We start from the raw sequence: 15,390 nt of genomic DNA on the forward strand, positions 1-15,390 counted from the left end.
GAATGACGGTCCTCAGACGGCTAACCTGGCAGGGAGGGGTGGCTGGTTTCCCTCCAGCATCTCGGAGCTTTGCAGCTCCATGGGCTGAGGGCTGCAGAGGTAGTGTGGTGCAGGTATCGCTAAGTCCGTGTGTCTGGGATAAACTGGAAAGTGTTTCAACACAGATGGGGCATTCGCCATCTTTAGGGAAATGTATAATATCAAGAGATCTTTCCCTAGTTTGAAAAGCTGGAAATAGCCTTGCTTTGCTCCAGGCTTGGTTTACGTGCTGGTGCTGCATGGAGGCACGGAGTGTGTGTCAGCCTTGCACAGCTCAGGATTTACCTACCGAGCAGGAGCTGCTGTTTAGCTCCTTTGCTCTGGGACGTGCTGGCAGGAGGGCTTGAGCCTCTGGGCTTGGAGCATGTACACGCGGGACATGCTCAGGATGGCCAGCGAGCTCCGTGTCACCCTGGTGAAGAGCATCATTTCGGGGGACGGGAGGAACGCATGTATGGCTCCCTCCAGGCATGAGAAGAGCCCTTCCACGGGCGGCAGGTCCATCCACCAGCAGTCTCTTCTCCAGAAATGGACTGCTTGGAGGAAGGTGAGTTCCTGATGCCAAGGCATTTCATGCCAGCTGACTGGTGGGGACGCTGGCAGAGGGGACGAGCTGAGCGCTGCAGGACATGCAGCTCTGGAGCTGATGCAGATCCTGCAAAGCACAGGCTCTCTTTTGCGGGGTGCGTGCAGAGCACCCGTACGATCAGCAGCCGACACAGAACTGGCATCTACAAGCCCCAGTCCTCACCCAGTCTCCCGTTCCCAGTAAGGTCCGACTGGGAGGAAGGGGCAGTGTGTGCTGGCAGACGCAAGGCTGTGTTTGGGGGAGCAGGCTCTGGTGCGAAGCAGAACGAGGTGCTCCTGAATCCCAGCGTTAGGTGCTTCGTCTGATCTCACAGCAGCTTAAATCAAAAGTAACGCCATTAAAGCGACCTGAAAGTGATGTGAGAAGCAGATGGGGCCTGGAGCGTTTTGCACTTTTATTGTAACAGCTTCTCCTCTGTGCAAAGCAAGAGTGTGGAATCAGCAATATAAATACTCTAAACAGGCTCTTTGCTAATGGTGAGGAATGTGTGTAGGTGATTCATTCTGAATGTTATTTGTCTGCTTAGAGAACTGGCCAAACAATGCCAACTTTTACCTGTTAGGGAAAGACGGAGTCCTAAATCAGTGTGAGCTGGAGAAATTCTGGCAAACAAAGATCTGTGGTCATCTGAGCCTCCAAAGGCTCCAGCTTGACATCTTTGTCAAGCTCTAGCAAAAATGTGGAAGAAATCCTGGAAGAGTTCTGTGCAGGCAGAAACGAGCTCCCCCTCCCGCTGTACTCGGATGCCACCACAGCATTTTGGTTCCGGGCTACGCAGAATTGGCTTCCAGCTATACTGGACCCTCTCTTTAAGTTTCCCTTTGGAAACATCTGCTGTATTACCAGATACAAATGCCATCCCATGAGCCCCTCAGAGGCCCTTGTAATTTAAAGAACTGAGGCTCTAATTGCTCTACTTTCTAATCTGGTACAAAAAATTCTTTATATGTACAGTGTTCAAAGGAGACGAGCTTGTATTTGTCTCAAGCTGTTCAATCTTCTCAGCCTTAAGCTGTGAGCAATGGCTGTCTTGAAAAAAAAAAAGTTCACCAGCTGCTGAAAAATCATTGCGTGGGATTGCCACGACCTTGGGCGCAAGAAGAGGAAAATGCACAGGTTTGGGGGAGTGATGCACCCGTGCCTTTCCCTGCAGAGAGTTTCCCTGGGGTACCCCGGCTCAGGCAGCTCTCGGGCATCTTCTGGGCTCTCGTAACCCCCCGGCCCAGAGACCCGGTGCGTGGCTGGTGAATGCAGGCTCAGGGCAACGGCTGCACGGCAGCCAGCGCGGCCTCTCGCCTCTCCCGTCGGGCAGATGGCACGGTACCACGGCTGGGCCGCGTCCCGGCGGGAACCGGGGCGTTCTCAGACACCAAACCAGTGCTTCGGGGGACGGTGTGAGCTGAGGAGGGCTGGGACGGAGCATCCCCCCCTCCTCGCACAGCGCGGGGGGCAATTAGCGTTCTTCATCACAGGTGGTGGCTGGTGGTGGTGGTCAATAAATGAGAGCAGCGGGTTATTGAAGAGCTGGTATTTTGCATGTAGCACAATCTACTTTAATTACCTTGTAATTAAGAGGGATTTTACAGTAGATTATGCTTTTAGAGCCTAATTATTATTATTATTTTTATTTGTTGATCTTTACCATGCCTTTCTGCATCATTATGCTGCTGCCTAGATGTGTCCAACCTCTGCTTTCTGCTGGGAAAGGAGTAGTAGGAACATGTTTCCTGCATAGTTCAGAAACTGAGAGAAAAAACATTTTCTTCTCCAAACTGAACTAATTTTTTTTTTTTTTTTCAAAGATACAAATGTCTTTACACCGAAAAGAAAAACACTTCAAGAAAATGTTTATGACACAATTTTCATGCATTTGTTTGTCTTCCCATCTCGTAGGAGGAAAACAGCCCTCTCTTCCTCCCCGGTATTGCTGTGTTGTGTTGTGTCCTGGCAGGCAGCCGTGCTCACAGTGCTTTCGTGTCCCCGCTGTTGCCTGTCCGCATTGCTCTTGTCTTTCGGGAAGTTGTTTTGTTTTCCGTCCCCCTGCCCGCTTTGTGGCACTCGATCTGCTCACGGTCTTTTGTTTATTGCAGAGAAACCCCATAACGAAACGTCTTTACGAAATCACACTGACATGTACAGTGGTGAGTCAACGCTGGCTTCTGGAGACCTTCACGGTTTAACCCCCTTCTGCCTAACCCGACTGATCCCCCGCGCTAACCGGGCAGCGAGCGGCCGCGTTCGCAGCGTCGCCTGCCCTTCGTCTGTGCCCACGCACCCCTGTGTGTGCCCGTGTCCCCGTGACCAAAGAGCCAAACAGCGACAAAGCCCCCTCAAATTTTCACAATTTCAGATTTTTGAGTTTTAAGTTAGTTCCCTGGATACGCGGAGCTCAGCTGGAGAGGCGTTGGGGTGGATGGGATCCGGCCCACGTGAGAAAGTCTGCATGGCTGAGCGAGCCCAGCTTGCTGCCTCGCCAGAAGGGTGGCTTGTCCTCGGCAAAGGCTCAGGATTTAAAGATGGGACCCACCATCCCTCTTCTCTCTGTCTTCAGAAAGAGCATCTATCGTATTTGCGGCTAAACGCAGGGAGTGACTGGGAGAAAAAAAAAAAAAAGAAGAAGAAAAAAAAGGGGTGTTTAGGTTTCTCAAAAGCTGGGTGCTTTGTTTCTTTGTGGTGAGGTTGTACATGTGATGGATGTTTTCATGAGGTCCTTGCCCTTTGTCTGGGCAGGGAGATTACCTCCACAGCCTGCGTTTGCTGGGAGAAGTCTATCCCAAACTCATAAATTATGCCTCAGACACAAAACCTCACGGCTCCCCAGGGCACGATTGCTGCCCCGGGGATGGATTGGAAGTGTCACGGACGGGATGGGACAATGTGGACAAGAGCTGGCCAGCAGCAGGGCTTTGAGCGGGAGCGGGGAGATGGGGCTGTTTGCGGGCGATGCTGCGAGCGCAGCCCCTACCAGGGATGCGAACGCCTCGCCACAGACCACCACAGAGTCCAACGGCCCCGAGGCCAGGCGCTGTCGGGGGCAGGATTTGCTTTCCACCCCTCTTGCTGCTTAGAGGATGGGGGTTGCATGGCAGCGGGACGGGGACAACCCCAGCCGTGCCCTGTGCTGGTCCCCAGCCATGACCCACAACCAAATACTGCTTGGCCGTTGCCTCACCCTCTTCCACCCAGAGCTGGAGGTTGGTTTGTGCCCCGTATGATCCAGGGCACATTTTCTTCTTCCTTCTTCCACAGGGAGTTCTGGGGACAAGGAGTGCTTTTGGCAGCTAAGAGCAGAGAATGTTGGAGCATGAGGAGGATGTGCGAGGCAAGGACACTGGGTTCGGTGTCCCCGGTGAGAGCCCTCCCCAGCCCGGGCATCCCTTCCCCGCTGAGGGATCCAGGGTGCTGGCATCTCACTGGCACCCAAGAGTGGGAGGTTTCTGAGCATGCTGGAGAGCTGGGGAAGACTCAGCAGAGCAACCAGCCTCGGAGAAAGTGCTGATGGCAGCAAGTCCTTTGGGACGTGGTTTAGCAGGCATGGCGGTGTTGGGTTGACGGTTGGACTTGATGATCTTAGAGGTCTTTTCCAACCTTAATGATTCTATGCCATTCTGTGCCATTCTGTGTCAAATAGGCTGGGCATAGTCTGAAAATATTTGTAGGAATGGCTGTGAAAGTGGGTTGTCAGCAAAATTAGCTCCAACGGGAACGGCATAAACTGCATCCTGCCTCAAGGGGAGTGTGAGGAGATGCCTCCCTCGCAGGGACCAAAGAGAAATCCAGTGGCTAGCTCTACTGTCAATATATCTTGCACCTCAGAAGTGTAAAACGATGTTTGCATTGCAAAGAGAATGGCTCCGTGCTGGCTGGGCACCACTGCTGTGTTCGCAGCCCTCGCCGGCTCAGGAGGGAAAGTCGCCGTGGTGGTCGCGGGCTTCTTGATCTCTCCCTGCACGTCTTTGTTCAGGGAAAAGGGATGCTGAATAGTCACTCGGTTAGGGAAATGAGATCTTCTCTGCACAGTCTGACAGATTTCTGTTCATAGGTGTGCAGGATAAACTGCCTGCTATTTGCATTATACGGGCTATTTGCACCGAACATCCCCCAGAACGCCTTACGGATCCAGTGGATTCAAATCACCCGCTCACGCTCCTGTGCAAATCTGAGCTCCAACTCAGCAATCTCTTCATAGTTAACAAACTGCTGAAAAAATTGTTACCATCAGCGGTTTTTCTTTTTGCTAACCCGTCCATTTCTCCCTGGAATGACCTGTCTGGCCGTACGTGGCACTGGAACCAGCTGCAGCAGCGCAAGGAGTCTCGGGGGTGGGGAGCGGGGAAGAGGGACATCAGTCTCCCAGGTATTTTAGGTGTTTGGGAGACTTGGGGCTCTCGGACTCTGTACCTTAGGGTGCTGGTCCCTGCAGTACGGGCTCAGCTCCAGAGCCAGCTGGCAAAGGGCTCTGCAGAGCTCGCGGGTCAGCTTGATGGGACGGGCTGGTGGTGCACAGCCAAGCTCAGGGACGTGGGACCTGCTGGCGTGGACGTGGGACACGGGTGGTTTGTGGGACACTTGTCTCAAACTGTGCTCAAGGGCCAGGCTAATCAAGGGAGATGTGGCCAAGCCCTCCTCCCCACAGCTTGTAGCGGGTGCAATGATTTCCTTGCTGCAAAGCTTAATTGCCCAGGCACGCTCTCTGCAATTATGAAGGAAAAATGATCTAAAAGAATTAATTGAATACTTTATCAGCAGAAGTTTCTCACCTTTTTTTAAAATGGAAATGCAAGTCTGTTTTGTTCTTTTTTTCGTTTCTTTTTTTTTTCATTTTGGCAAACCTGCCGGATGTTTTAAAGCTGGCTAACGGTGCAGGAGGCGAACAGATGGGATGTGTCTGGATGTGCATATTCCGATTATCGCCTTCCGGCAGAAATGCGAGTTGATGTACAATTTTTAAATGCCGTCAGGTCAGGACTGTGGGGAGGGGGCACTTGGCTGCTCTGGGTGAGAAGCGGCCGTTTCTTGGATACCCTGTTCACAGAGGCAGGGATAACAGCAGCAGTACATTGGAAGCAGAGTCTATTTTTGAGCAGAAATACATAGCCACAGGATTTATTTTTCCAGTTCTGTTCCATCCAAACAGATGAGTGAAACATTGCTATTTGCCTGACAGCTTCCAGCTGCAGCTGCAGCAAGTTCAGAGCTGGAATGGTACCTCTGCCTGAGAGTATTTCTGGCTGCTCCCTAGTATAAATAGCAAAATATTTATTATTAGTGCTGTACTAAGGCAAAAAGCTTATCAGCTATGCAATGTGGTTGTTAGGTTTATTAAACAAGTGGATAGGATACTAATTTATCTCCCTTATTTTTAATTTTCATCATTAATATATGGCTCGTAAAATTTGGCTTGCACCGCTGCTTATCTCTTCTAGTTATGCCCTGAGCAAGTGGGTTCGCTGTGGGAGCGAAGGGTGCAGCCTGTTCAACCAGGCTGCAGATTGATGGCTAATAAAAGCCAATATTGGCTTCTGAAAGAACATCCCTCTCTGCTAATCACATGAGAGGAGAGAAGTTCACGAGTCTGGTGGAGGTATGGGAGATGCTGATAAATGCAGACGTGAAATCCAGCCGCGTGTCACCCCCCCGCAGAGCCCCACCATGGGCTGGTTGTTTTAACCAAGAAAAAGATCTTCTCCAGCAGCAGGCAGCCTACCAGCCGCGTGTGCCTGCCCAGAGGAACGGCCCTTCAGGATAAGGTCAAGGTTTGCCTGCCCTGGTAATCCATTAATCAAATAATTGACTAACCCGCTGCCGAGCACGGGCAGACCGGTAACCTGTGGGTGCGCGGGAGCGGTGGGATGTGTGCGTGTGGCCGCACTCCGGCAGACGTGGAGCCATTTCCAAGGCACGGTGTAACTCCCGAGGTTGGGTTTTTTTCCCTTTTGAGCCTGGTTCCCTAAGAGAGGCTGACGGGAGCTCTGAGAACAGCCCCTGCCCTCTCTCCCCTCCTCCTTCCCAGCCCTGTTCCCCTACCAGAGCTCAGTTGGGGGCTTCCTAAAGACGGGAGCGTCCCCAAAAGCCCCACAACGATGGGCACGCCTGGCTGCCTCCTGCTCGCTGAGCGAACGAAGCTTTCAGGGCAGCAGAAGAGGGCTTGGTCTGCACCCCAAGACCCTGCTCCTCCATGGGGTGGGCTCTCCCCACGGATCACTTCGGTGTCTGTAGTGACCCTGTGCCAACCCTGGCCATTCTGTCCCCTTTCCTAATCTCATAACCTCCCTCTCTGCTGCTGCTGCTTTCAAGCCCATCTCATCCTGTTTTGTCCTCACTGATCTAGATCTAGTTTAATAACTCCACTTATTAATGGAATTTATTCCATTAATAATTTTTTTCCCCTACAAAGAGACCTTTGTCATCTGTAGAGAGTTGTCTTGTGTCTTCCCCTGGTTTTCTCCTGTTAAACTTTCCTGTCCAGTCCTGAACATCGTCAGTTTGGTCGCTAAGTTGCTCCTTTCCAAAGGGCACTGTCCTTCCAGCAGCTCCCAGTAAGGGTGGGAAACCTTGGTGCTGCTAGAGCGCCAGACAGCACCGGGAATCTCCATATTCGGAGATCTCTGTGGCAAAGCAGCTCCAAAGAAACCCTTCCTGTGCCCATTTGTTCCTTTTGTCCTTCATCACACGTTCTGTCCATCAGTATCTCCAAGTCTCATCTGATTTCAGCCCATTTCTTTGTGCTAGAGGCAGGGGTGGGCACGAAAGGTGCTGTCCCGGTGGGAGCTGATGGTGCAGGGACTTTCCTGATGCACCATCCCCGCGGCTCAGCTCCCTCTGCCCATCCTCTGCTGCTTCTTTACCTCCCTGCCTGCTAAGCATCCTCTCTCTACCGGTTTTTTTTGTGGTTTTTTTTTTTTTTACTTCAAAAATTACCTTAAGCCCTTCTCTACTTTCCAGGTACATTGCTGGGTGAGTTCAGTATGCCAGGCTTGGCTGGGAACTTCATAGCTACCCCCCAAAACCACCGTGTATTTCTGGCCCTGTACGTGCCCTCCCCATCGGAGAGTTTAAAAGCACTTTGTTTTGTTTGTTTGTTTGTTTTCTCCTGCTGATTTCAGCCCGAGGGATTACAGAAACAACTCCCAGCTTCATGTTTCCCTATGGGACCTCAAGCAGTCAGATGGTGCTCAGAGGGGTGGACCTCTTGCTGGAGTGCATCGCTTCGGGAGTGTACGTACCGCTGGCGGAGGTGGGGAGAGGTCCCCAGCCGGCCCTGGTGGGACGGCCTGGGACCAAGCTGCCGAGTCACCAGTGGAAATACCTCTGGCTAGGAAAAGGGATCTTCCCCTTCCTTTTAACTGCTGTTAACAATACTCTCATGACCTACCTGAAGCAAAAGAGCGCGGAGCAAACAGGAGAGCCGAGTGTTGCAGCGCTGATCAGACAAGCAGGTGTCTTTGGGTATTTGCTGTCCAAGGGTAATTCCCCACCGGTTTATCCTTTTACCCACTTGGAAAATCTCCTGGGTGTTCCTTACCACACTGTATAAACTACAAATGGGGACAGTGGTGGTCCACATGCCTGCAGAAGCGTCCTGGGCTTGGGGTCAGGCTCTGGCAGCACTCCCGGGGTGTGCTGCCTGCTGCTGCCTGCACATGCTGCCAGACCGCTGCTCTGCATCCCCAAGTACGAGGCGAGATGGACCCTGCTCCTGATCAGCTGGTGATGCTCGGGGTCCTGGTTTAGGGGCTGTGGTAGGAAGGAGGGTGGCCCAGCAGCTGGATCAGTCCTTCTCCCTGGGTGTGAGGGGTTCCGAGTGCAGGGTTATCACCTGTTTTCTTAGGAGTAATTTTCTTGTCTTGCAAAAGCATTTACCTCCTCCCCTCTCCTTAGACCAGCACCAGACATCATGTGGTACAAGAAAGGAGGAGAGCTCCCAGCAGGCAAAACCAAGCTGGAAAACTTTAACAAGGCCCTTCGTATCTCCAACGTGTCCGAGGAAGACTCTGGGGAGTATTTCTGCTTGGCATCGAACAAGATGGGCAGCATCCGCCACACGATCTCGGTGAGAGTGAAGGGTACGTCACCTTTACCTTGCCATCTTTTTTACCTTCACAACCAGAAGCTGCAGGGATGTGCACAGGAGGGGATGCTCTGATTTGTTTCAGTGTCTGGAAGGGGGAGCGGGGGCTTTCTGCGGGGGCTGTCTCTGTGTTCTATCCAGCCACGCTTGCTTCTTGTCCAAACCTAAAAGCAGTGCAAGCTGTGATCTCAGCTGATGTAACTCAGCAGAGCTTCACTGATATAAATGGTTGCATTTTTGCACAAAACAAGAGGGGGGGGGGATAAGAGGACCAAGCACCCAAGCAAGCCCACTCGAGAGGTCGGTGTTTTCGTGGTCTTAGTTCATCAGGGAGCAGGGGAGAGGGGATTTTGGATGAGGTAGCGCTGCTGCGTTTGTAACTGGTGCGTTGGTGTATTTTAAAGCTGCTCCATACTGGTTGGACGAACCCCAAAACCTCATTCTGGCCCCTGGGGAGGACGGCAGGCTGGTGTGTCGAGCCAACGGGAACCCCAAGCCTGCCATACAGTGGCTGGTGAACGGCGAGCCCATAGAAGGTGAGCAAGGTCCTTTACAAAAAACCTAGCCAAGAATCGCGCGGCTGACTAGGAGATCCGGAGCTGCTGTCGGGGTGCCAGGCATCCCACTGAGCAGTGTGCGTGGGCTCTGGCATCGCAGCTCATAAACCACCTGCTTGTCTGACACGAGGCCAGCTGAACCGTGTCTTTGTAGGCTGGGGTGGTCACGTACCATCGTCTGGTTTTATCTGGGCTGAGACAGAAAGATGTATAATGATATTGAGAGGCTTGTGAATTTTAATTTAAAATTTAATTTAGAGCATGCTCTCTGTTTCGAAGCTTCTGCCCCCAACCCGAGCCGAGAGGTGGCTGGAGACACCATTGTATTTCGAGATACCCAGATCGGCAGCAGTGCCGTGTACCAATGCAACGCATCCAACGAGCACGGCTACCTTCTCGCCAATGCCTTTGTCAGCGTCCTGGGCAAGTACTTATGGAAGATGAACACCCTATAGAACACCCTATACTCAAGTTTTCCCTGCAGAAGTTCTCTATTTGCTTTCCTCTTTGTTGTTAGCTACTCTGAAGCTAAAGCACAGAGGTACATGACCTCTGCAACTGGGCTTTGGAATAGAAGTCCTTTGCCATGGACCTGCAAAGCCAGGCAAGGGTGAGCAAGTCCTGTTGGCACTGAGATGTAAGCTGATTCATGCAGCGGGGCTAGAAGGGGAAGGAGAGATGAGAGGGAATGGAGAAGCTCTACTGAGTCTTCAAAGTGCCAACATGGAACAGTGAACAAAAGAGAAGGGAGGCTGGATGAAAAGGCTGGGAAGGGAGCAGCGGCCTGGAAACTGGTTTCTTTTTCTTTCTCACTGGCTGGGATTTTTGCTGTTTGCAGATGTGCCTCCACGGTTACTGGCCCCTCGCAATCAGCTCATCAGGGTGATTCAAAACAACAGGACCCGACTCGACTGCCCCTTCTTTGGCTCACCCATCCCCACCCTGAGATGGTAAGAGCTGCAGCACGTCCCCTGCCAGTCCGGAGGGGTGGGAAGGGGAGGTTTCCTGCTCTTTCTTCCCTTACGATAGCACTTTGTGGTGTTGTGAGGTTTAAGAACGGCCAGGGAAACACTCTGGATGGAGGAAACTACAAGGCACACGAGAATGGGAGCTTGGAGATGAACATGGCTCGGAAGGAGGACCAGGGCATCTACACTTGTGTCGCTACCAACATCCTGGGCAAAGCGGAGGCCCAGGTTCGCCTGGAGGTCAAAGGTAGGGCCACAAAGGGCTCTAGGTCTAAACAGTCTCCTGGATCTTTTGAAACTTGCAGCAGAAATAATAATTGATGTTAAGGGAGGGTCGGTTGTGCGCTCCAGCGGTCTGTCAGCAGGACAGGCACTAAGTAACTTGGAGCTGGAATACAGAAAAGGGTAGAGAATCCCTTTTAACGTCAGAAAAAAACAAGGCTGTGGATATACTGAGGCTGTAGAAGGGCTCGGTGTGGATACTGAGCTGTGAGATGCCATAAGCATTGCAAAAAGAAATACAGAGTGTATATCAGGGTTAACTGATGGCAATAAAACATTTTCTGAATCAAGATTCCACTGGGCTTTCCCTGTTCAGCAAAACTGATTGCCGACTCAGAAAACTGGGTATTTTTTACAGGGTCAGCATGAATTATTGGCTTGTTTAATTTCTTTGCAAGCATTTGTACCAGAGACGATTCACTATAGCAAGCTGGACCAACACTTCACGTGCATGCTTGTCCTTCCCAAGTAACACCGCTCTTCGTTGAGTTCCTGAGCCCAGACCGGGCAGTTTGGTGCCCAACACTTTCTTTCTGACTTTGTGCAGACCCAACCAGGATTGTGAGAGGCCCAGAAGACCAGGTGGTGAAGAGGGGCTCCATGCCTCGCCTCCACTGCCGTATAAAGCACGACCCTACGCTGAAACTCACAGTCACCTGGCTGAAAGATGACGCTCCCCTGTACATGGGAAACAGGTCTGTCTCTAACAGTTCCATGGGTCTTCTCGCCCAGGATTGTCAGACTTTTTACAGAACATTTCAGGAGTCATCAGGGATAATATGGACAAACATCAAGTTCCCATCTAGGCAACGTTTGCTGTTTTGATACTTCCAATGTTATTAGCTCCTTCCAATTAAAATTGACTCATCAGTCACTCAAGACTTTGACTACAGGTTTTATTTACAGATATTTCAAGACATCTTGACAAAACGGGTGGGTTAATAACAAGCTACTTCAAAATTAATGTTTGTCTGCTGTGAGGGGTGGAGTTGTAATTTCCTCTCCATAGCCTGGCTCCCTTCTGGTGAAGTGAGATCTGATCGTGGGACACAAGCTAGTCAGAGGTCAGGCTGTTTTCCCAACAGTGTGATTGTTCCAGACAGATACCAGAGCACACTTTCTGATTCTATAGGAAATGAGGCTTCCAAGAATAACTCAACACATCCTTAGCTGATAAAATCTTCAGACCAGAGACATGCTCCTGTTCTATTTGGGTTTTTAAGTATTTTATCAGAACAGTGAGACTTCAGTCCTGCTGCCTGACGTGCTTAGGCACAGTTGTGTGATTATCATTTTCATCCCTTTAAGGATGAAGAAAGAAGATGATGGTCTGACAATATATGGCGTGTCTGAGAAGGACCAAGGCGATTACACCTGCGTAGCTAGCACGGAGCTGGACAAGGACTCGGCTAAAGCGTACCTCACCGTACTAGGTAAAGCTGTCCTCCCCACATACTGCCACAGAGCTGAGTGCTTTATTTTTAATACAACAGACTGGCTTCAAGGTCAGACTGAAAGGGTGATCTGTGATCACAGAATTGTCCTCTGAAGCAGAGATGCTCAGGGAGATGCTGGCAGAGCAATTGTTCCGTTGCTGCAGGACTCGGCAAGGACGTGCTGCCTCATCTCAGACCCAGACAGTGGCATTGAAGAAAACTTGTGTTTGAGACAAAAAAAAAAAAAAAAAAAAGAGTAGTTATTACATACAGCTAAAAATATCCAAATGTGGACGTTGAAGCTCTGTGAGAACAGTCCTAAATTTGCAAGTGAATTTAACTGAATGTCAAGGTGCTGAGCAACACTGGAATCCCGGGGGTGAGGCAGCCACTCCTGGCCTGGCAGGTCCCCTTTTCAATATCGGGAGGGACAAACCTCAGCCCGTTCCCCATAGCCATTTATGTACATTGTGAGCTCTATTGCAAAACAGCGACTTACCAACCCCTGCTCTTGGCCACCTCACATCTTGCTGCGTTCACAATTCACAAGTGCCCCAACCGGCCAGTGCCGCTGGCATAGACCTGCAGTGCCCTACGAAAGCGGGAGTGCAGGATGAGTTCCGTATCTCTAATAATTTGACTGAGCTTGATTTATTTCCCTTCCTTTTCCCCTAATAGTGAATTAACTCTTCAGCAGGCTGATGTTTCCCCTTTGCTGTTTAATAGAAGTATGAATAAAGGTGTGCAGAGCATGCCTGGAGGTCTCTGGGGGAAGGACGTACCTACTCTGGTCCCCAGGCAGGATCAGATCCTTCTGAAATCCGTAACTGTGTGTAACTTTATATTTGCCAGGTGCTCCTTTGGCCACCCAAGCTTAATGACTAAACTAACAACATTAACAACCAATGTCTTACCTTGCAGCCACCCCTGCTAACCGTTTGAGAGACTTACCGAAAGGTAATCATCACTAATTCTTTGAGTTTATCTTATTTTATAAATTGATTTTGTTTTGCCTTGCCAATAATGCCAACAGAAAATCTAGGTGTAGAGGCTGAAAAAGCTGGGAGCTGATGCTTCCAAGTCCTGTCCAAGTTGTCCTTGAAAACCCATCCAGATGGCCACGGGTAGAAAGGTCCTGTGCCACATCATTTCGTGTCCCACAGTGCCAATTCCTGAGCGCAAGAATCACTTTACCCGTACCTGGAAATGGTGAGCCCTGATGGGAGAAAGAAATCACACTGAATCCCTTGACCTTCACCTGGAAAGAAGTCATTACAGTTTTTGTTATTGCTTGAGCTGGTTCTGTGTGACCATGTGCGTTGGGATAAGGTAAAGAAACCAGACTTGTGCCCAGAGCATTTCTAACCAGCAGATATTTTCATGGAGGCTTTGTGTCCTTTCTGCTCTATTTGTTTGCACTTATTTTTTGGATGGCTGTGTGTAGTTTCTTGCAAGATCATCTATCCCCCTGCTAAGCTGCCATACTGTGGTTCCACCACCAGATAACATCAGTTGTACAGGGAGCGGGTAGGGTTTCAAGGCAGGACACAATTAGCACCTGGGCAGATTTGTGTTTAAAAAATTGCACTGGTCCACCAAGAGCTGCAGGATGCGAATCTGCCACAGAGCACATGTCCTCCCACGGTCTGGGCTAAGACGGCCAGGGCTTCCCCTCCCGGGAGGAGCGATGGGAACTGGGACTCCCAGCTCCTGGGACAATCCCAGCCTAATTTGTCTCATTACTCGGCCAACAGAACGACCCGACCGGCCTCGTGATTTGGAGCTGTCAGACCTGGCCGAGAGGAGCGTGCGGCTGACGTGGATTCCTGGGGATGACAATAACAGCCCCATCACAGGTCAGCAGCTGGACCCTCTGCCCCATATCCCTCCCGCTTTCTCCTGCACGGTGGAGGGAAAACTTTCCTTGTGAGCTGAGCCCTTAACCCCACCTCTCCCCCCTCTCCCCCAGACTACATCGTTCAGTTTGAGGAGGACCGGTTCCAACCTGGCATGTGGCATAACCACTCCAGATACCCTGGGAGTGTCAACTCGGCTGTCCTGAGCCTCTCTCCTTACGTCAACTACCAGTTTCGGGTGATTGCGGTGAACGACGTGGGCAGCAGCCTGCCCAGTATGCCCTCGGAACGATACCAGACCAATGGGGCACGTGAGTACCGTCTGGCCGGTCCCTCTTGCCGCAGTGCTTGATGTTGTTCTTAGCCTTTGGCCACCACTCTCCATGTAGACTCTTCCCTCATGGTGCGTGATGACTGCTCCTAAACAGAAACAGATTGACACAGGTGAGGGAATGAGCTGGTCCATGCATGTGCTGGGGTGTGACTTTATATATCCCACCTCAAGCCTATAACTGATATTCTGCAGAGCAGCAAAACTCAAATGGAAAGATTTATACAAAGGTCATTCCAGCAGAATCTGTTGAAGGAAAGCCCGCATTCACCTTACAGAGAAGCTTTCTAAAGAAAGCCTTTCATCCTTTCTGACCACAGGAAGCTCAGAAGTCTTTTAGAAAATTAGACTCAAGTGTGAACTGGCCACCAGCAAAAGGCGTTTGTTCCAAAACTGCTAATTCATTGTTGGCTGCTAGAGCTGTCCAGGAGCCCAGATGGATGCAGGAGTGAAGTGTGCTCCGGTCCACAACCAAGGCTCGGGTCTTCAGTTTGTTTGCCTGGTGCTTTGTACATTGTAGAATATTTGGGAAAATTCATATGAGGAATTCATAAGAAGCTGAGTAGTTTTCCTGCATTTCTGAATTTAACCCTTGCAGAGATACTTCTGCAGTATCTACTGGCATCTAGTGTTGGCTTTCGACATTACTCTTCTTGTTTCAGATTTCAAAAGTGTCAGACTCGGCTCCTGGGGTTGCTTCACAATGGCTGTCTTTCAAAGATTTAGGACATTTTGGGAAAAAAAAAAAAAAAAAGAGGCTCCTAAATAAATGGCCTGGTTTTCAAGAGTGCTGAGAGTCTCGTGTTCCATTAACCTGAATGGGAACTTCTGGAAAAATCAGGCCATTGATTGAGTACTTGGAAGTACTTTTGGCTTACACAGTAAAGGGTTTTTAACCACTCAGAGGGTCATTTTTCAACTTTATACACCACATTCTTTTTTTCAATGTGAATTTCAGGTCCTGAAATTAACCCAACAGGAGTTCAAGGCGCAGGGACCCAAAAAAACAACATGGAGATAACCTGGACGGTGAGTTCCTCTTTGATGCTTGCGACAGCCACCCAGCATCCTACCATTACAGTCACAGATGCTAAGCTACAGAGAACTCAGCATCTCTAGCAATGTGTGATGTACCACACAGGGTACTAGAACCCTGATGATCACAAAGGAAATAAAAAGCAGAAGATGCATCTACAAGAGAAGCCCTTGTTAGTGCTTAGAAGAAGGTTTGTAATAACAACAATAATTTGCAACAATGTAA

General features: G+C 50.3%; 1 protein-coding gene across 18 annotated transcripts in view; it reads left to right on the forward strand.

Moving 5' to 3' along the window:
* NFASC (neurofascin) overlaps positions 1-15,390 on the forward strand; it is a 91,024-nt gene that overhangs the window by 42,741 nt on the left and 32,893 nt on the right. For 8 of the 18 annotated variants that reach the window (XM_075442699.1, XM_075442705.1, XM_075442708.1 and 5 more), the window contains 13 exons: positions 2,719-2,769; positions 7,735-7,846; positions 8,510-8,694; positions 9,104-9,235; positions 9,536-9,679; positions 10,095-10,206; positions 10,305-10,471; positions 11,054-11,201; positions 11,815-11,939; positions 12,864-12,899; positions 13,697-13,798; positions 13,912-14,109; positions 15,088-15,158. In XM_075442699.1, coding sequence (XP_075298814.1) covers positions 2,719-2,769; positions 7,735-7,846; positions 8,510-8,694; positions 9,104-9,235; positions 9,536-9,679; positions 10,095-10,206; positions 10,305-10,471; positions 11,054-11,201; positions 11,815-11,939; positions 12,864-12,899; positions 13,697-13,798; positions 13,912-14,109; positions 15,088-15,158 — 1,583 coding nt within the window. The remainder of the gene's footprint in view (positions 1-2,718; positions 2,770-7,734; positions 7,847-8,509; positions 8,695-9,103; positions 9,236-9,535; positions 9,680-10,094; positions 10,207-10,304; positions 10,472-11,053; positions 11,202-11,814; positions 11,940-12,863; positions 12,900-13,696; positions 13,799-13,911; positions 14,110-15,087; positions 15,159-15,390) is intronic. The other 10 variants (XM_075442703.1, XM_075442707.1, XM_075442713.1 and 7 more) reach the window with 2 other exon arrangements.

This window comes from Opisthocomus hoazin, chromosome 25, assembly GCF_030867145.1.
Source record: "Opisthocomus hoazin isolate bOpiHoa1 chromosome 25, bOpiHoa1.hap1, whole genome shotgun sequence".
NCBI classification, from domain to species: Eukaryota; Metazoa; Chordata; class Aves; order Opisthocomiformes; family Opisthocomidae; genus Opisthocomus; species Opisthocomus hoazin.